This window comes from Accipiter gentilis, chromosome 34 (assembly GCF_929443795.1).
Source record: "Accipiter gentilis chromosome 34, bAccGen1.1, whole genome shotgun sequence".
NCBI classification, from domain to species: domain Eukaryota; kingdom Metazoa; phylum Chordata; class Aves; order Accipitriformes; family Accipitridae; genus Astur; species Astur gentilis.
This window is the reverse complement of record NC_064913.1, coordinates 7530752-7552823: the sequence shown is the minus strand read 5'-3', so window position 1 is coordinate 7552823 and position 22072 is coordinate 7530752. Positions and strand designations below refer to the sequence as shown.

Sequence of the window (22072 nt, the reverse complement as noted above, 5' to 3'; positions counted from 1 at the left end):
GCCTGCTGAAAAGATGAAGAGTGGAAAGGCTTCTTTGCAGGAGGGCTTTATGAAAACTAGCCCTAATCAAAAAATGAAAAAAGTTTACAGCTAAATATCTGCTTAGCTGAATGAAGCAGAAGATAAAAAAAAATGTGATGTCTTAACCTAACGGCCAGAGATTTTTATGACCAAAAAAACCAAGTGAACACTGCAGAAAGTTGTCACTTACCAGGAAACCTGGAACAAAATGTTAAGACGCTGCAAACCGTAATATCCTAAACCCAATTCCTGTTAACAGTTGACAGATTGAAACCTTGGAAGTGTTAAAAAATCCACAATTGGCCTCCTAAAGCTGACCAATACCTTTGCCTTGGTTTTGGGGTTTGGTTTTTTTTTGGTTAAGCTGCAGAATGAATTTTAAGAGAGCCTATTGTCTCAAAAGAGTAAGTCAGAAAAAAGGTTGGAAGAGAAAGAGGGGTGATAGTTAACCTACCTCACACTTGGTTTCATATCAACTATGTTAATGATACAGTTTAATTTCTTCGCCCCCTGCTCTCCCCCCTGTTTCAGAACGGACATTACAATATATATGGACATGATAAAATAATAGTGTCCCTGTGCCATTACTCTTTCTTGAGTGATCCAATTAAAAAAACCAAACCAAAACAAAACCAAAAGTAAACCCCAAACCCTCCAACCCCCCCTTTTTCCCTATCAATTTATTTGACTGCAGCAGAAGTCAAGATAAAACAAAACAAACCAAACACCACCACCACCACCAAAAGTCAATATATAAACACATTTGTAATCCCGTAAGATAAATGCCTAAACGTGGGGCCACATTAGGGAAAATAAATTCTGGCTTTAAGAGTTTGACAATAAGCCCAAACAGGATCTCCTAATATGGCAATATCCACTCCTGACAGGCACTTAAAGATAATAATGACTCAGAAACGTATGCACACATCTACCAACATTACCTGTTAGTAGATGTAATTCGGGTTGTTTGGCAGAGTCGCTAAGGATGGAGTTAATTTTATTTTGCTTTTGGTAGATAACGCTAAGCACCTACCCTAAGCTAGCTGTATCACCCCTGCAGTCAGTGGAGAGACAGGAGCACAGGTAGGCAATTTATTCCATCCTAGCTGAATGCCTAAGACAGCTAGGATCAATTTTCTTACAAAATACCTTTCTCTCTCCACTGATTACAAGCTTACATTTTATTATGGCATCAGGCACTACAGAGGTGAGAGCTTCAAAAGATAGCCCTCCACTGTGACCTGGATTACAGATACTGCAAACCACAGCTTATTAAAGCCTGGAGCAATTTTAATGATTCATACTCAGCAATGGAATGAATGCACAATCTTACACGTGTCACAGGAAAACTACGCCTAAATACAAGTTTGCTGCTTTGGGGGAGATTGTGTGTGCACTTAAACACATGCCTGTGTGTCTGGTGGCTTAGCCCAAGATGCTGAAAATTAGGCAGGGTATAGACCTCATCCTGAAAACAAACGTTTGTGTCACACAGTACAATAACTTAACGTGAGACTGTCTTAGTCTCCACAGGGGTCTAGTCACATTCGATCAGGAGTACAGCTGAGCAAAAAACCTCTGTACCTTCCCAAGGAAGCGCTCTGCAGCCAGCCAGCCTGCATTTTCAGCCGGTGCCTGTCGCTCTCGTGCACCTCATCTCCAGCTCACGTGGCCACTGTCTCAATCCTCAGCTAACTTCTCCCTTCAACAACTCATCAGAACTGGTACACCTCTCCCAACGCTTTGGCTTTCGACAGAATTTCAGTTCACTGAAGGTTAATGCTAATCTTCATATTTCCTTCCATTCATCTAAGCAAGCAGTGAAGACTCCGAGTTACCAAAACTCTCCTAAATTTTATGACAGAAATGGATGAATGCATTTCTTTTGGGACTTGTATTTGCTGGCAGTTAGGAAGTGTTCAGAGCTGAAGTATTTTCTGTGACTGAAAACAGAGAAGACTACAGCCAACGTGTTAAACACAAAGTAGGTATCTGTCTGAGAAAAAATGCCATTTCCCTAAAAGCCTGTGAAACATCCAGAATCCAGAGCTGGCATGGGCTGTGGGGAGTAGTAGCCTGTCGAGATCTACAGAAGTAAGAATTTGTTCTGGCAACAGCGAGAAGGCAGAAGGTAAGATATTAGAAATGTAACTGATGTTCACAATGTTATCTAAACAGAGGCCCCTTTATCTGATAAAAGGTGCTAACAAAGGTGTACTTTCAAAAAGCATATTAAAGCTTATGGAACTCATCGGTCAGGAGTCTGGCAAATGGTACTAAAAATCACCTACATGATGAACAGCAGGGCTTTTTTTTCTTTCTTTCTCTTTTTGCTGGAGTCTTCTCCTGTATGTATTTTGTCCAAGTACTACCACAACTGAACACTGTTTCATGCAAAGCACATGCAGAGACATCTTGCTGCTTTTACAGAGAACAGAAAATATACATTCTCCCTCTAAGAACGTGCATCAACTGGGATGAGGAGATAGTGAGAGAGGAGGCAGCATCACACCCGTAAACCAAAGCACATCAGTCTGCACTGCTGTACTATTTCACTAAACTGAAAGATAAAATAGCGAAGAGAATGATTCAATAACTTGCTCATACGTCACAACAGGAAGGCTTCATCCTGTGCGAACAGGCTGGTAATGAAGAAAAGGGAAACCTTTGCTGTAGTCTAAGAAAAAAAACCAGCAATCCACACTCATTCACTCACACAAGTTCATCTGCAATTTTTCAACATGAATGGACGTAAAAAGTTCTGGCAGTTTGGTATCATTATCAGAGACAGGCATGCTTTTCAACCCTTGTTACTTCAATTATTGTTCTTTATATATATATAAAAATACATGTATATAAAAACTTCGGTGAAAAGACAATCAACCCATGCAGGAAGCTTCTCAACTGTAAGATACTTAGTTTGCTTACTTTACCACAATATTTCCCAAAGTCTTCGCCTTCACCGGTTCCTTATTTTCATCCAGAATCATCACTGTAAAAAAGTAATATAGGAAAAGGACTCCTGGTAAGTTGTGTATTTTCAGGTGGAGGACAGCGTCTTTCTTCATGCATATCAACTTATGTCACACTTCAGAATGGCAATACACCAAGCAACAAAAGGAATTAAGTAATTTGGGAGTGCCAAACTGGATAATCTCATGACCTAATTAACATTCAGCCTTAAGTATAAAAAGTCTTAAATAATACTTGTGCTTTGGGAGCAGAAATAGCACAAGGTCCCAGAAGGGAAAAACATAGAACTGAAAATTAACAGATACCTTCATACTGGAAAATCTAAACTTCCAAATAGCAAAGGACCCTTCAGATACATGACAAATCCAAGAAAAAGCGTGCAGGTAACACGAGTAGAAGTAACAACTAAGATTACTGGAGGCTAACCCAGTTAACATGAGAAATACTATTAGCAGTAAGTAAGTGTGTCTGGTTTTCAAAGGCTCTCAGGAGACCCAGAACAATGCTCCCCCACTGACAAGGCTTATTCTCCTCTAGCACAGAGGTAAAGTAAGTCGCGACCCACCCAAAGCCGCAGCGCAGGTAATGCTAGAGGACAGCGAAGAATCCAGACCCCCCATCAGAAGCCTCTTCCCTGCATGACACTGGCCCCATCGCCTTCAGTGAAAGCATCATATCCCGGTACTGAGGTTTCTGAGGAAAAACACCTGCAATAGCTTCTTCCATGCAGTCACCTGGGAAATCTACTACAACCACCCATCCTACCTGAAGGTGTGGGCATAAGGAAGGAATGGCAGGTATCAGCTTGGCTTGTGATACGTGGAATTAAAGAAAGTCAAATGACTAAACCATGGAAAAACAGGGAGGGAGGGTGTTGACAGCCTGGGCTGACAAGGATTTAAAAACATGGGTTTTGAAGCCTGCCGAAGCAAAGAAAGCAATGTTCAGCTCAATCTAAATTACTACAAATAATCTTACATTCTGTATTAAAAAGTTCCAGAGGAAATGGGGAAAAGAGGATGACAGACTTCTGATTAAAACCCTGCTAACACTCTTGTGAGTAATATCATACCCTATCTGTCCAAAGAATGCCAATGACTGTAATTTACTCTTTCTGGCTGAAGCCACTCCTTCAAAAAAAAAGATGGTAATTTTTAAGTAACTGAAGAGCCTGCTGAAAGCAATGGCTCAGCACATAGACACAAGCAAGTACGCAAGGCCAGTTTTACAAATCAGTGACTTGGAAGGAGTAACTGGGATAGGAAATCAGAAGGATGAATGGACACACAGAAGACTTATGAAAAACAGCAAGAATGGCATAAATAAAACCCATTTATAATCTGTAAACACATTTTTTTTTACTTATATATTTTAGATGGTATAAGAACATGCATAAGAACATAGTATTGTTAGATTTAGGGAATTTAGGCTCAGAACAGACAATGAAAAAGACCCACTCACATGTAGCTTTCAATGCTTTCTCTCCTATTTTTTCCCATTTTTATTATACTAAAATCAAATCTAATCAGTTTATTGTAACTATTATCAAGGTAGCAACTCCAGCATTTATTGTCCTCCTTGCAAGCAGTGTATTTCAATGTTCAAAAATGTACTATACTGCTCACTCCTGGATTACTGAAGAACTGACTTAACTCTTCAAAATGTGGGACTTATTTCAGTTTGAAAATAGTGCAATGAAATTAGCTGGAAAGGGTTGAAAGTAGATCAAAGGGAAAGCACAATATAATGTCTGATTTGAGGCAACAGAGCTAGAAATTAATATGGTATCTTGATTCACTTTTAAATGCAATTTGTGCCACTGCACTTTGATATCATACCTAAATACTGCTTTTATTCTTTATATTCTAAAAAATCAGCAAAGAAATCAGTTTATTTTAGCAATACTGTGACAGGAAAGAATTTGGCTGTGTTTAGGAAAAAAAAACACCAACCCCAAAAACAAGTAGATTTTGAAACTTTCTCTTTATATCACAGCATAAATACAACATAACTTTAGCAATGTCCAAAACCATTAACAGTTGCATGTATCATCTAAAAATACAGAATCTATCTTCTAAATGGCCTAAGGATCTCTTCTAATTAATATAGTAATAGCAGTAAAACAACATCAAAACAGAAGTGAGTGACAGCAAGACAGCTGCCAGTACAGGGTAAGTTCAAGATCCACTATTTTATGACTGGCTGCATTACAGGACGTAATTGGCCTCAAACCAAAGACTGAGAGAAGTAAAGTTCTTTCATAAACTGTTAGTGAATTTTAGTGCTCATTGTATGTTTCCCTTTTAAGGCATGCTAAAGACATTTCCTTCATTCTATCTGAAGAAATTCTTTACTTACACTAGGCCCAACGTTCCAAAAAATTTGTAGGAAATTTTAATATTCTTCCTATTCATACTTTTTTCTAGGCCTGACTATCATCTGATAGCACGTGTGATGCAATTACATTCTTCCACTCTTCCCTATTTATTACAACTCTGGACAAACTTCGCAGCTTTGTTTTAATGTTGTTTTTAAGCTACTGCTTGTCTTCATCCCATAAGTGTAACTGCCAAAACCCAGAGCTGCTGAAAACGTTTATTTTCTTTAATGTTCACTTCCACTTGTATGTAATTAGAAGAAAAAATAGCTTAGCTCTTTCTGCCCAGTGATGTAACAACTTTTCCTGAAGATGGTTTGATGTTTAATGTAATTATTTTTCGGACTTCAAGTAATTCTTGAAAACTGTATTAAAATCAGGTTTCCCAGGTATGAAAATATTTTTGCATTCTTAATCCTGTGGCTGCACCCTTTGCATGCAAATACCTTCCAGACAATGAGCTCTCATCCTTTTAATGTTGGTCCATAGCCTATCATTTCTCCCAGCTGGAAGTAAAAATGCTCCACAAGTACTGAAAGATAATGTGCTTAACAACTCTCTCAAATATGAGCCCCTATACCTGTACAAAAAGGCAGAAACCTGACTGATTTTCTTCAAGAAAGTATGAGATGAGTTCAAATAGAAGATTTATATCCTTGCCAACCTGCTTGTTAGCTCACTATGATGTATTTGTGGAAGACACAGACCTCAGTAAGAATTTGCTTTATGCACTTCAGAATACTTCTCATATAAAATTGTGGGGCCAAAAAAATCTAATCAATCTAATCAATGTATCTCTAAGACATAATTATTCGATGTACATCTCCCAAACCAAAACTATTTAGCCTCTGAAAATTGAAAACACAGGTATAACAGAACACTCAAAGTGTAAGTTAAAGCAATGATTTGTCTAGTTAACATTCCCTTTTTTGCTGATAGTTATTACTAATGTTTTTCTTCCTGATTTGCCAATACAAATTTTATTACTGGTCATTTAAAACAGTGCAATTATAAAAAAGCCTAAAAGTGCAGTATTTTTTTCATATCTATCTTTTTTATATCCAGTGTAGAAACATGTGCTAGCCCTTTCTTATAAGAAAGGTATGAGTAGCTGATCAATTTTCTTAAATGTAACTCTGAATTTCTTAGTCACAATCACATTCCACAACACAAAAAAGCAGAGCTTCCTGTTACAGGAAAGAGGAAAATGTGTTAATAAGACTGTAATTTGCATTCTCTAGGAGGTATGGAAATTAAAGAGCACTTACTCTGGAATATAAGTAATATCCTTTCCTAGTATCATGTTTAGCACAGTCTTACCATTGTATCCTGGCACTGGTTTTCCTGCCTGTCCAGGTGGAGGTGTTGTAGAGTTCCCCAAACCAATACAGGAAGCAGTAATCGCAGAACCAGATTCTGTTAAGAGAACACAAATATTGTCAGCTAAGGTTGTTCTTAGTGTCATTTAGTATTTATTGGTTCCAAGTTCTACCTCTAGTTCCACACATCAAAATAAAATAAAATAAAATAAAATAAAATAATCCCAGACAAGCAATGGAAGATTTAGAATTCAGGAGCTCTTATGTATTATCTAATGAATGTCAGTTCACTACAGAAATCTGCGTTCTTCAAAAGGGAATTTTTGGCATTCCATAGAAGACAGTCAGAAATAAACACTTTCTGTATTACACCTGTAGTTTATTCTGCTAAAGGTATAAGGTCATACCATGCCATTAAGAAACTGCCTACAGCAAAGCCATGATAGAAATACTGTGCAGGGCAGATGTACTTCAAGGGTTATTTCATGAGTAAATATCCTTGGGAAGAATGAAATACAGAAAAAACCATCAATCCATTCTTGGTTGATTGTCTTGCCGCTGTAAAGCAATACCAAAGCATCTGTTGTTCTATTTTGGAGCTACACTTTGAGGTTTGGAAGGTGAATAAATGCCAAATCTTCTCCATGACAATATTGGTCACAAAGATCAGAGAAGAGGTAGTGCCTAACAAAATTTACTGTAAATAATGACAGCAGGAATAGCTCTTTTATAGTCCTGGAGATTTCAGTAGTATTTCTTGGTGGGAACTATTTCAGGTAACAAAAAGGCTCAAAAAGAAACAGGGTAGAAAAGTCAGACCTACATTTTCAGTGTTGCCAAAATAAACTCAAAAAGAAAAACCTAAGGAATGGGATTCAAACTGCTGCAAGGTTTTGTGATCGTAATCCAGATGTTTTCTCCTCTTCCACCCACAAACATTAAAGTTTTACTAACCACAGCATTTTGGAGTGTGTTGGGGGGGGTCGTGGGGAGAGATGCGAGAAGACAAACGTCTCTTGGTTTTTTAATCTTAAGAAGATATTCATTCACCTAACTGCCAACAGACAAACTGAACCGCATGCCTGTGCTCCTGCCCGGAGCCCATGGAAGGCAGGTCTGGAATCCCGCTGACGCGCCAGCGTAAAATACCTTGTTTGGAGCTTCCAAATGAGACAGCACAAATATCTCCTGGAATGCCTATGCCTTCCTAATTATCCCCCAGTTAGGCAGCTAAAAATTCCTCCCATTTCACTTTCCTCTTTCTCTTAAGCAAGCTCAATTTCACATAACATTTTTATACTACAAGAGTTGTTATTGTAGAAGAAGAATAAAAACTATCAAGTCATATAACTCGGAGTCTAAGTTTGAATAAAAGACAAGTTGCTCTTCTCTCTTTTCCTCTAAGAAAAAAAATCTATAGAAATTACTTTTAAATGCTGTTGTAACTCTGAGCCACATAAAACAAAGTGTAGGTGGTTCTAAATATTAGCAGAAACGCAATATGAGACTACTACTTTAAAAACATGGCCTTATTCCGGAGATGGCATTCTGGAGATGTCCCGAGTCTCAGGTCGCTTGGCCTGGAATTCATAGTCCACGCCACCCTCAAGTGTCAGCACAACAAAGCAGGTTTGTCTTCAGCTCTATATTTATATCTGATCAGTATGGTCAAAACTATTTTCAGTTCTCTTCCATTAGGAAATTACAGTTGTTTTTGGTGTGAATTTTCTCAGCTTCCTTAGCATTCAACTGCCACCTCAGAAGTTGTTAAATGACTACTCAAGTGGTAAAAGAAGCAAGAACAAGAACAAAATCACAGAAACTTGTGATGGGTTTACGTTAGGTGTTAGCAAGCCGCTGAAAATTAGCATTAACGTAGCATAGTTAAGCTAGGGCCTAACTCCAGCTGTGGGACACAGAATGAGAATTATCAACCCTCAATGCTAATAAAGACAGGCTAAAAATTTTGCTTAGCCGTTTCCCCAACTTTCCCTGTTCCTTCTTCTATATAATGCACATTCCCCACATAATCGTGAATCCTGATCTTTTCTTCCAACAAGCAGAACACCCAAGCTACAATTAGAGTGCTGACATAATATCAAAATGATCTAACATACTCCATCCATGATCACACTGAAAGTTGCAGGAAGAGAAACCCACAATTTATTTAACAGTTCAGGAGCTTCATTTTCTGCACAGTACCTACACTGAAGACTTTCTTCCTCTTTTCCTCAGAACAGAACGAAAAATGGTATTTTTTTTAAAGAACAGTGAATTGGAAAAGACAGTGGAAGGGACAGTTTCTTTTCTGAGCGTGTTAGGAAGAAAAGTAGCAGCATCACGGAATTATATCTTGCTTTACATATTGCATGGCAAGAGCTAAAAACCATGCTGTAACAGATCAGGTAAGAAGGGTATTCTCCTATCGCCCAAACACAGTAATTGGGTTTGCTACCGGGAGGTAGGGAACACAGCACCACTGTTAACCTGATGCACCAGCAAGATTTGCATGAACTGGGAATTGACAAATATTTCTAATCAAGAGCTCTCAATCAAAAAACCCTGAGGGGAGAGGGAGAATCTGAAATTTCTGAAAATTAGTTTGGATTTGCTTGACTCTCTGATACCTTGCTAATGAAAACAATATAAACTAGAAAGGAAACTTCATCATACTAAGAAGTCTGTATTTGTCCCTGCTTTTCAGACAACAGCGAATAAAACTGAATGGAAGTCCACTTATTCTAAACAAGAATCACAAGTTCTAAAACTTTGCAAATAGGTCTTTAGAATTGCTGCTTTCTCTTCTATTGTCTTCTCAGTTACCGGTGGATATATCATTTTCATATTTATCCAGTGCTCTAATCTCTAAGCTGTACATTCAGTTCCCATGGGACAGTAAGACTTTTTAAATACAAGAAAAAAAAAATGGGGTTTTCGTACTTGGACCAGATATTAATTCAGACAGGGAATCCCAAAAGCATCTGCTCTTTGTGTTAGATTAACAATTCCTGAATGCTAAAGATTCCCTTACAATGTAGAAGCACAAAGGAGTACTGTCAAAGGATAGCATGAATCTTTGTGCTGTACCTTTCTTGGGAAATTAATGCATATCTTCCAAACAAGATGCTAGATTGAAATATCAATTTCCCAAACCTATCAGAAAACAGCAACCCCTTTCTAGGACAGCATTTTTTATCACAGAAAAAACAGTCTGACTTGGAAGTGGAATTCAATTAAAAAATCCTGCTGACAAGAAGTCATCACTGTCCAGAAGAACACAGAAAAATAAGTACTGATGAGAAATTTTCCTTACCAATTACGTGTAATACAAGTATTGTGTGGCCCTTTTATATATTTCCAGTAAGTAAAGTTGCTTAAGAACCTTTGGTTTGAATGAAGGTTGGTTGCTTTATAATTCAAGTCAGAACCTCTATGCAGGTCACAAGACACAGGTCTGAAAGTTAAAACAGCAACAGTTTGAAGAAGGATAAAGCTTGTCAAATCAACATTGTATTCCACCTACACCTTACATCAGGTTTCTGAATTCACAAACACACATCCCTTACCTGACCCTCACTTGTTTATCGTTGCAGATTCTCTGAAATGAACACACAGCATCTCAACAGATTCCCAATGCTGAAGTCTTTAGGAAATTACATATTTTTAATGTAAGGAACAGAACAGTAGATCTGTCTTCCAGTTAGTCCCTTCTGCAAATGTTTAGGCACTAACCTTCCACGCACTACGCTAGCCAGTTAGCTTGCCCTCCGGCTGTGGAAGGCTTTTCAGGGACAACTGGATCATAAAACCAATTTCCTTTTTGCATTACACCTTATAACGTGACAATGAAACAGCTATTTAGAAGAATAATGTTTTACACCCGAAGAGCAATGTTTCACGACTAGTCTGGAAACTACTTCAACATCTGCTCTGAGTTATAATGGAATGAATACATATACCTCTGAGAATAATGAAAAACATCTCACTGAGACTTGAAAGAGAGACTTAGTGAGAGATCATCTTAAAATCATAGCTGTTAAAGTGTCCCAAGTCCCTCCTTACACGTTTACTTTCAGGAGAAGGACTGATGTAAAGAAATAGCCCTCGAAATTCAAAGATGTGGCACCTTCTTTGTTTTGTCCCACTCTACATGCAAGTGAAAGACATTATTTTAGCCATATTTCAACATTATTGAGCTATATTGGACAGTTAATAAATAGTCCAATACAGGCATTTTTGTTGCATTTGCACCTCTGGAAGCAATTCTTATGCCAGAGAAGGTGCTGCTGATGCAGAAGGAAAAAGTGCACTCTTGTGAGTAGCAAGGGGAGTCTGTAAGGCTACGCCTGACTTTATTCATCAGAAAGCTTCCACCTACCCAATGTGCCTGACTTGCAGAAGCTGTGCTCTGCCAAATGATGCAGAGCAACAGCTAGTAAGTTCTGTGCTCAAAATTGCCTTGCTCATTCACAGTCAACAGTCAAGTTCAATCAAAATAAACAGTTTTGAAATAACTCACGACTTTAAAGATGCCCTGTACCACTTACATTCCTGATACATTATAATTTCTAGACAGTGTCTCATATTCCTCAACATAATAGACTGTCACACTGCTGAAATACTCTATTTTCTGGTAGGAAGTACTTAGGGAAAATACACTGCATTCTGACATTAATATTTGAGTTTGGGCTGCACTAAGTGAGTACTGTAAGCCTGTCTGCTTTGAATTTCTTAGGATGCAATGGATAGACACAAAGCATACTAAAGAGGTGGGAAGTTGCTATGTAGCAGTAGAAAAAAGAGAAAAAAAAGGAGCAATTGTCATACGTTAACACATTAATGAATGCAATAAATATAATACACTAAATTCTCACTGTGGCAGTGCTGTTTTGAGCCATTTTCCTGGCAAAGCTGTCATTTTGGTTGAGGGGAGTTAAAGGCATTACTACAGCACAAGACATCACTGATAAAATGGAGAAGAGGGTCTATGGAAGGGAGAAAGCTTAGGCAGCAACTGATTACAAATCCATCCACATAGCAAGAATGAAGCTCTGAAGAGACTTCCTACACATGCTCCCTCCACACAGTGGTTATTTAATTATGCCAGAAAGGGTGGAATGAAAACTTCAATGAAGTAACAGCAACACGTTTTCTAGTATGGCAACAACTACTGGGCATCCAGGAACAAAAAAAACCACAGTACCAGATGAATTATAGCACTCAAAATCTGCATCACAGCATACCATACTGCTTCCTTATAATAAACCCAAATCTAACACATCACAGAAATAATATGTACTGGGAGGGTCCTGAAGATTCAGGGGCCAGATCATCAAGTATTCATACAGACCTCATTTCCTTCATCCTTCAGCATATGACTGTGCAGAGCAAAGAAGCCAGTTTCTCAGTTCTTCATCACTAAAACCCAAGCAAGTTTCTAAGTCTCTGACTGCACTAGCAGTAGGTGGCCTCACTCACAACTTGTAATTTAGCACTGTTAACCCTGACAAATTTTGTCTAGATAGCCATGCTGCAGGCTGGTAGCTCAAGCACCACTTTAGTCTTATGCTACTGGTGTTGGAAGATAGTTTCACATAATTGTACAGTACAGCTCAGCCACGACTTCAGCAAGGACTCAAAAATGTCCACTGTATAATTCTGCCGTCAGGTTTTCTTCACCTCTTCCCTGGAAGAGATCTATGTTCTCTGCTCAGCTCCAGGCTGGTGCATGAGACATGATGAAGTATTAATGTGTAGAAAGACCAGCTACACCTGGCTAGTGCTGAGTATTTAACTACAAACAGTCTGATGCTAATTATCCATCAACACTAAAACAAGGAGATGACACCTGGCCACTATTATCCCAGGGCACTAAAGGGCAGAGGAGAACAGGTTGGATAATCCCAATGCAATGTGATGGGTGATGCTGGGCTGTCACCTTGCAGAGTGCCACAAAAGTCCACAGTATAGCTGCACCCACATTGTTAGTATATGTTGATATGCCATGATTTTTACCACCTTCCAAGGGTAAAGGCTAGTGAAAATTACTGTTCAGATCTATGATAATTATATCATGAGCTTCCCCATCTATTTTACTCATTTCTTCTTCATTTTGCTTAAGCCTGTCATCAAATGAAGTAAAATTTAATGACAGAGCTTATATTTACTGAAATTCTCATCTTCTAATATATTTAGCAGGGTACTGCAGCAAATTATAACAGAAAAGTGAGAGGAGCCACAAGGAGACAAAATGACTGAAGAATCTGGAGAACTCTAAATTCTTAAGGATTCCCTGATTCAGTTTTACCAACTGCCAGAAAGCGAGTCTGAAATTAAATCCAATTCACACATTATGTACAATTAGGTTAGATTAAAGACAATCTGTCATCCTAAACTGTGAAAGGCTTTGCTGCCTAATAGTGAAACTTCAAAAACTCTTTCACGCATCATTTGGCATTTCATTTCACCCCTTATTTCTGAGGAGTATGACAGATGCAGCAGAAAAATTCTTGAACAGTGATGGTAATTATTTATTTTTCCTCCATCTGACTGCATTCTTAACCTATTCCCCTTGTGAATTAAGCACATGCAGCATCAACACAATAAATACCAGGTGCATTCATAGTTATCTTACAAGGAGTTTTTCAACTCCTTACAAACTTCAGTAAGGCTAGGGTAAAGAATATGCAGTAAACCAACTGGAAAGAATTTCAGTTAAGACTTTCTTGCTCAAATATTATTTAGAGAGACTATCACATATAAAGCATGACAGCATGACCTTGTCCATCAGGCTGCTTACAATTTAGATTACATTCATTTGGCAGAAGATCAAAACAATTTGCTACCTTGAGGTGGGATGGCTGCAAAACATGTTCATTGACCCCACTAGTACTCTACAAAACAGTGTAAAACCTCTACAAGTTAACTGTAAGCCTCATGGAAAAACAACAGTGTTTTTCACCTATTCTTCACATTCATGAAATTAAATTTGACCTTTCTCACTTGGTTAAATTCTATACAGAGCCTTAAAAAACCTCTTCTTAACTGCTTAACTTTCTCTACTCTGAAACTGTAATGTAGAGACTTCACTAAGAAAACACGGAAAAGAGATATAAATAGGAAATGAAGCAATTCATTTTTTAAAGGGTGACTAAGAAAACCAGAAAGAACTGTTAATTAAACTGACTCTTGAGTACAGCTGTATTTGTACAATAGGACCAGTGTGTTGCACAAAAATTTGCTTTTTTTCTGGTTATGACTACTTGCTGTTCAGTATTCACTTCCACTTGAAGTTCTCCTTATTATCTATGTTCTTTATTGTACGGTAGCACCAAGGGTGCTCAATTAACAACAGGGCCATACACTACAGACACCACAGAAAGTGGTTATTGTCTGAAAGCCAGCACAGACAATAGCTAAAAGGGACAATAATGTCACAGCCATATTCATTTTCATTATCCATTATATGAAGAAGGATGATTTTGTAATTAAAATGCACAACTGGACACTGCACAGTTGACTTGAGCAAGTTAAATGCACATCAGTGAAGATAACTGTAAAAAAAAAAGTGTGGTATCATTATCCTTCTACACCTTAGCTGTACATTCCCATCTTCCTTTTCCCCCCATTTTTACATGGAATTGGATGGAACTGATTCAGGTTTAAACAAAACCAAACAAACATATTATTCTTTCTTTCAGCCAGGTTATTTTTTGCCTAAATCAGTGCTCTGATTCTGCTTGCCATGCGGCCAGAGGCATGGTAGGACGGGTACAAAGGCAGTGCCGGAGCTCAAGGAGGGATGCTCCACTCACTCTTTCACTGGTGCTTTGCACTGACATAAGCTTAGACCCTTCACAAATCACACACCCAGTTACACACTGCCACCACCCAGCTATTTATCTCAGTATGTTTCATTTAAAACAGGAATAGTATCACAAGTATGTCCTCCACCACAATCAATTTGTCCATTTAGTCTTAATTCACAGTTTAGGATATCACTTTACATTTTAATGTCAAATGCAACACAGGTACACATTTAAGTGCTTTCATAAGCGAGGCCATTTTTCTGAAACCAAGTTTCAGTGACAAATAGCTTTCTGAAAGCTCATCTATGTAGTTACTCTATTGGTTTAACTTTATATCAGATCCTATCCTGCAGTGATATTGATGAATGCCTCCCACCTCAGCTGGGATGCTATTTCCAATCTTTAAAAGGAAATACTGCATTAGATTCAGTGCTGCACTAATTAAAGTATATTCACATTTAAATAAATGGGCAAGCATTCCCATATTATTATGCACATATACCGCACTGAGAATGACAGTTTCAAGCTTGTTTGCACAATCTAGGAATTATGATGTTACTATTAACCTGGCTGTGGAGCCATATTAATACATGTACAACAACAGCTGTGTACAGCTAGCCAGAAGCAGAGTGTTTCCCTCATTTTTTGTGAATGTACAGAAGCACAGGAGAAAAAAATCACAAAATAAGCTAAAGGTATTTGAAAATCTGAAGCCTGTTTCTCAAAATAAAATCCATTTTGTTTATAAAGGACTATATTTTCTGAAAGTAGCTGAGTTTCCATGCTTATTCTTAGAATTTAACTTCAGAAGAGAAACCAGCAATTCTTTTAGTATTTTCTAAATGCTTCAAAGCACTTGTAGTCATAATGCTTCTATTACCATGAATACATATTACACTTGTGAAGGCCAAATACTTCTTGTATAACCGTTCCATTGCTATATTCAATCCACTCATTTGAAAACAAAATAAACCCCCAAAACCATTAAAATTCCCTCAAGGCTTGCCTTCACAGTCCTATCCGAACACAGACCATATTTACAAACTGTGCTGTTTGTGCTATCATACATATACACAAGGCCTCTGAAGATTTCAAAGCACATACAAATAAAATCTCCAGAATAAATGTACAAAATGTAATGTAAAGAAGCTCTAACGAGCTTAGTTAAAGGTTGGTGGGCCATGACAAGTATTAAAACCAAAGAAGGAATTAAGTTCAGTTATCATGAACCGGCAAGCTAGTCATAAAGCACCAGAAGTTTATACATTCATTTTGTAAGTACATCAGGCCCTTTTGCCTCCAAACGGTAATTTATAATATACATCTTGTAAGTTGCCTATAGCAAAATGACAGCCAAGATAATCAGAGGAGAATAGAAAGCTTTTTGGTCATATTTTGAAGATGTCAGATGGCATGTTTAAAGATGCATTAAGTTGGGCAATGCATTGAATTGTAATATATTTTCAGACTAAAGCCGAATTTCACATTCTTATTTTCCTCGTACTGTAACATCATAACCGATACATGAAGAAATGCTAAGAGATAAATGGAAATTATAAAAAGTAATTACACATCTCAGTGCTAACCGTTTACTGTTTAATCATTTTGGGGAATCTTAATATATTGTATGCATAGTAATACTGCCAAGATGGAAAAGACAGATAAAATTACTACTGTGCAATTGCAATATTTTTTCCTGTATCAGAGTCTAACATCTTAGAAACTCCTGTTCTCTCTCTTTCTACCTTCACTGGGCAGCCTTAGATCCTGCAAAGGACCATTCCTTCCATGCACTAGATCCATGCAGCTTACTACTAGCTTTCCTGTTCTTAAATCATCAGGAAATTCATCTACTTTACACTAACAAGGACTTTATTCTCTGAGAAACAGAAAAAGCAGTTGCCATGGGACAAGAATGAGATCAGCAACCTGTAACATCTTCACACATATACATACTGGAGGTGCTGTCACAGCTTGTCTACTTCAGGCAGATGAGACTGCATTATTCTTATTTAACATATCCACTCCTAAAGGTGTCCCCTCTTCTTCATTTGCCTATTCAGTGCATACTAAACATTGTTCATGGCTAAGCTGCGTAACTTCAGGCTGCTTTACAGTTCTTTTTTTTTTTTTTTTCAGTCATCTAAACCACATCAGTGAAATTCTAAAAAGGAGGAAAACATTTCTAATACTTCATTCATATTAATGCATGTCCCCGGCTGCATGTGGAAAGACAATCAGAAAAGATTAAGACTAATAAGCACTGAGAAACTGAAGTCAAATGGGAACAGAAAAGCTTAATACACACTTTCTATCAATTCTAAGTTAGAAAATGTCAGTGCAAATGAGACAGAGTGGTAATGGCACAGCTGATACTGAATTTGTACCAAGACAGGAGGTGCTGACCAGTGGGAAGAAAAGAGTATAGCCAGCAGGCAAAGAGAACCTTCCCATGAAGGAGAAAAGAACAGAGGTGCATCCTTTTTTTTACCAGAAGGACCTAGTGTGCTTACTGACTTAACCATGCCAAAACTGTAATCAATTCCATAAATAAAAGCAAAAGGGATCCATCTTTTTGTCAAGCCACAACACCTCTGAGCCAGTATCATCTTTGCAACATGGTGCATTTGCCAAAATGCATGGGAGAACTGAATGCCATGTGAAATGCACATCTGAAATAACTCTCAAAAGAGAAACATTTTGGGAGGAGAAAACACACTTCATGAAATGAGGGAGACAGTGAACAGCACTGAAGACCACAATAAACCTATGCAGCTGTAATGATTCATTCAAAGTAAAAACACCTTGGAGAATATGTATATAATCCAGACATACATTCTTTCATGTCCAACACACACATAAGCAGTACATAGTAATAAACAAGACATTTCTGTAAAAAATACTTCCTAGCTAAGCAAATACAGCCTAAATTTCTGAAGAAGAATGCTCGTCACATGGATTCCACAGAGAAAACTCATGAAAATTCAAGACTGGAAAGATGAGTATAGATGACTGTAAGACTGAAACACTACAGAAGGCAACAGAATCAGGGAAGCAACATCACCCATTTTACTAAGGCATGTCACGAATCATATATGATGGAGATGCTAAACGGTGTTAGCATGAACAGAGATTCAATATTTTACCATTAGATTAATAAGGATTATACCAATAAAATGCCCGGTTCTGAGCACTGGCAGTCTTCATCGCTTAACTCTCTTCTCTATCTGCCTGGAAACAGGATGGTCCGAGGTAATGTTTTCACAAGTAAGCAATTTTTCCACCTTTACAAATAAAGGCTCATTTAAGATACTTCTGTAATTCTAATGCTCTATGTGACTGCCCATATAGTTCATATCATAACGAAACCCCTTCAACAAAAAATAAGGTGGGGTGGAAGGAGAGTGAGGCTGAGGAAATTTTGTCTCTGCAATTACAGCACTCTCCTGGGATGTAGGCACAGACTGAGGGCTCCCATGTCCCACGCTGAGGAGGGGCAGGTTCCCCCCTGCCTTCCTCCACATCCGAGTGGTAACATGACTGGAATACTGGGACAGAGAGGGACAACTGCTCTTCACAGATTTAAGAGGCTGGTTGGCTCCCCCAAAGCTATTTAGCCCCAATTACTTGGCTCATTAGAAGCACAAGAGTGTCAATTCCTAATTTAAATCCATGTCACTCCTTTCAGTTATGTTAAATTATCATAAGATAAAAATTGCAAGAACTAACAATGCTCCAACCTCAAGAAAAGCCAATCATCAGGAGGAGTTAGGAAAGAGGTCCTTGATTTTGACACAGGCTGACCAAACAGACAAATAAAAAATACATTAAAGTTCTGTTCTTTTTTCCTTTCTCTGAAGCTCATGGTAAAGGCCACTGTACAGAATGAGACAGCCACACACTACCAAAAGGTCAGTCTCTGCCTTGGCAATGCCCGTGGCCCCTAAAAAAATTTCCTCCTCTCTCTCCTCCAGTATGGACAACCAAAAACCTGTCCGAACTGGGTGTCCTAACATGACGCTGAAGGAATGACGAGCTACTGTAACTAATGACACGCAGTCCACATCTGCACAAGTCTGATGACTAAGCAACAAACAATGGCTGAAACAATCTTTATGTTCATACCCTTAAAGGACAGAATACAAGCCCCCAGGTAGAGACAGGATAAATGACCACTTTTCTCCTCTTCCTCTACATGAATACCTGTTATAAGTTCAGTTATCCACAAAATTATGCTCAGAGGACTCTGTAACTCAGGGCTGCAGAGCTGCAGAAGTTACTGCAGAGTAATTCCCACTTTTGTAGAACTGTTCTGCAGGATATGAGCTTCCACTAAAAAAATATGATCCTAGTCTTGACAGAATACACACATCTTCAAAAAGCATGAACTGCACCTGCACTGAGGCACCACCTGATAACCTAACCAGTAGCCTGGACTTTGGAAGAAATTTGTTTCATCTCAGCTCTGTATTCTTGGGCTCTATAACTCCAGAACTGAATTTTTGGCGCTCAAAAAAACCCCACCAAAATTCCAAGAATTGACTCTTTTGCTACAAATTAAACAGCCACCCTTTGTTTAGTTTACCTTTCCTGCTGCCCCTTGCTCTGAAAATGTCACCATATTAAAGGAATGCACTGGACTGGAACACATCATTTTAAGGAATGCACTGGACTGATCTGCACAGTTTTGAATGGGGCAAAGCAGAAGATGATTAAAGAAAAAAGTCTGGAGTACAATTGCCAAATGTGGGGAGATAGAGGTCTATACTGACAAGGTAATTCACCTAAAGAACAGTTCTGTAGTGGAAACCTGGAAAAACTAGCTAACAGAATTCAGCTGCAAAATCCATCCTTCCGGATACTCACGAGAAGATTCTGTGCAATGTTGCCAAGACAACACAGTGGAAACTGAAGACTGGGGACCACGTCATGCTGCTTGGAGACCACATTAATAATCTCTTCCCCATACATGATTGTGGTAGGAAGTACTTCACAGAAATATATTATAGTGAGTGCACCTAACTATGATTCACATTTTTTACATTTAATTCAATGATACACTTTTGTTTGCATAGCCCTAATAAAAAACCTGTATAACCATTACTCCTATGTGGAATTACATAATAATAGTATGTTCTAATAAAAAAAAATTAACAACATAGCATTTGCATGTTTTGGAAGTAGGACACAGAGAAGGAACAAGAACAATTTTAAAAGTGACAGAGTATATTAATTAATTGTGCTACATAACTTGGGGAATTCCTACCAGTCAATTTTATCACATTATGTCTCAGAGCATCCAAGATCTCATTACAACATGTGCATACTATAACCTTCTTTTTCAGCAGTGATAATGTAGGAAGCACTATGTGATTTTTGTCCTAATGCCTGCTGCAGACAGCCATTCCTTACTGAATAAGGCAGCTTATTTCCATGAAAACAGAAAACACGCACAATCTTCTCATAGTTCTGTCTGCTAGTGAGCTGACACTCAGAACATAAAAGATATCTCCAATTTGAGTCTCCTACACTTGCATGCTCTGTAACCGATTCCCATAGCACACGACCAAAAAAGTTGTATGGAAACATGTCTCTTGACTGAGATTTTATGCATGTCAAATTTTATCACTGAATTTTCCATTTCAGTTCTGTTTCATCTGAATTTTCCTATACATCCTCAAAGACAGAGTCTCAAAGTGGTTTTATTTAAAAATATAGAGAAAAAAACTCTTTGCAACCTATACTTGTGAAGAAATGGAAATTTGACTTCTTAACATTTTTTTTAAATGTCAAAAATGATGTGGTAGAGTTTCGGTTTATTTCTTTTTACCACAAAATACTGAATAGCTAACATGAAAGCAGTTGAGAATGTTTTAACAAGCTTTCAGAGCCTTCGTGCTTCCACAGCTCATCACAACCTCATGGCTGCTACTCCTTTTTTTCTTCTAGAATTCAAAGATGGCTCCAAAACCAAGGTAACCCAAACTCACATTTATTTGTGTATTGAGGCCTCTCCCAAAGATGTGACACAGAAGATACAATCCAAACACTGTTTAGGCTACTTCCAATAGATTTGGCAAGGTGCCCTGTAACATACCTACCTGTAATACTGAAACAGAGCTACTGTATCATTTCCTTAAAAGATAACTACACACAGAGACAGATCAAGGTCTAAAATGTGCATTCCTGTTCCCTTTCAGAGAAAATATCACAAAATATATGTAAATATGACAAGAAAATTTGTCTCTGAGCAAGAAAACTCTGTTTTCTAAAACTCAGTTTGCAATGGCTTCTTGAATAGCTTAGGGCAAGATACTTGTCTTTCTCTATTTAATGTCTGTAAGACTGCAATAACTTTACTTACTTCATAGGTGTGTTAAAAGAATTAATTTGCTTGTGTTTGCACAGTTACTTTGAAAATGAAAATTGCTATTAAAATGCTAAGTGTCATTTTGTATAAATAAGCAAAAACTAAACACCTGCACAAATCCAAAACAAGACTATCCTCTCTCCATGTATGGATGAGTAAAGGATCTGAAAGTACCGTTCTTTCATCCAGTGCCATGTCTCCAAAGAAAACAGCAAGTGCTTATCAGTTCTTGCTGCCTCAAATCCTACTTGATGCTCATAGATCCTGTGGCATACATTTCACAGCTTGTAAGATGTGCTTACTGTACTTGTAACACAAATTTTAACATTTGAAATAAATGTTATTGGTGAAGGCATATTGACACAAATTAAAGTTTTAATCAATCATACTTTCCAGGTGTAGCTGCTTTGAAGGCCCCTAATGAAAGCTTTCTTCTGTTTCAATGTACTGTTTCAACTCACAGTGATTTCATACACTCCATAAATCTTCCAAAGACAAAATGAAAGAAAACTCTATCTACATTTCTTCGTCCATACTCATTTATTTCTAGTTTCAATATATGGCAAAGGGGCCAAGAACTTCGAAGATATCTTACTGAACCTGAAGCAGCAAGTGGTTTGCACTCCCTTTTTAATTTATAATACTTTTGCTTGTCAGTCTTTTGTTTCCCTTCACTCATACTCATTTCTGTCTCCAAATAATGACTCTGTCTCTTCTCGTCTCTACAAAGCTGATCTTTTCCCTCCTTTTCTCAGTCATAAACAAGGGAATAGAAATTACCCCACCATACAAAAACATGGAAATAGAAATTAGCCCATCATACAGGAAACACTAATTACCCAGATAGTGGATTGCCCTCCTCCTCCATCTTGTACTTTAGTCTCAGTTGAAAGAGCCAACAACTAAGACTTAACTGCATAAGTAAGACCTACAGTTTTCAGGTAAAATTAAGATGCCAACATTTCTCACAGTTTTACAATGCTCTTGTTTTGGAAGAATGCAGACAAATATCAAATTGGGGAATAAGTAACAATTTGCCAGATTATCAAAGGTCAAAAGCATTTTCATATGTAGAAGTAAGTCAGAAGCTTTCAATCTTGGGCATAACAAAACACCAATTTATAACTTCAGCTGCAATTTAATTACAAAAAAGGTAATTCATAAAATTCAATAGTTTGGGGTTTTGAATTGAATTTCATTATAT

General features: G+C 37.8%; 1 protein-coding gene across 5 annotated transcripts in view; it reads right to left on the bottom strand.

Moving 5' to 3' along the window:
• ACSS3 (acyl-CoA synthetase short chain family member 3) overlaps window positions 1–22072 on the bottom strand; it is a 92108-nt gene that overhangs the window by 16736 nt on the left and 53300 nt on the right. For all 5 annotated transcript variants that reach the window (XM_049791972.1, XM_049791973.1, XM_049791974.1 and 2 more), the window contains 2 exons: window positions 6692–6787; window positions 2950–3013 (listed from right to left, as the gene is read on the bottom strand). In XM_049791972.1, the coding sequence (XP_049647929.1) occupies window positions 2950–3013; window positions 6692–6787 (160 nt within the window). The remainder of the gene's footprint in view (window positions 1–2949; window positions 3014–6691; window positions 6788–22072) is intronic.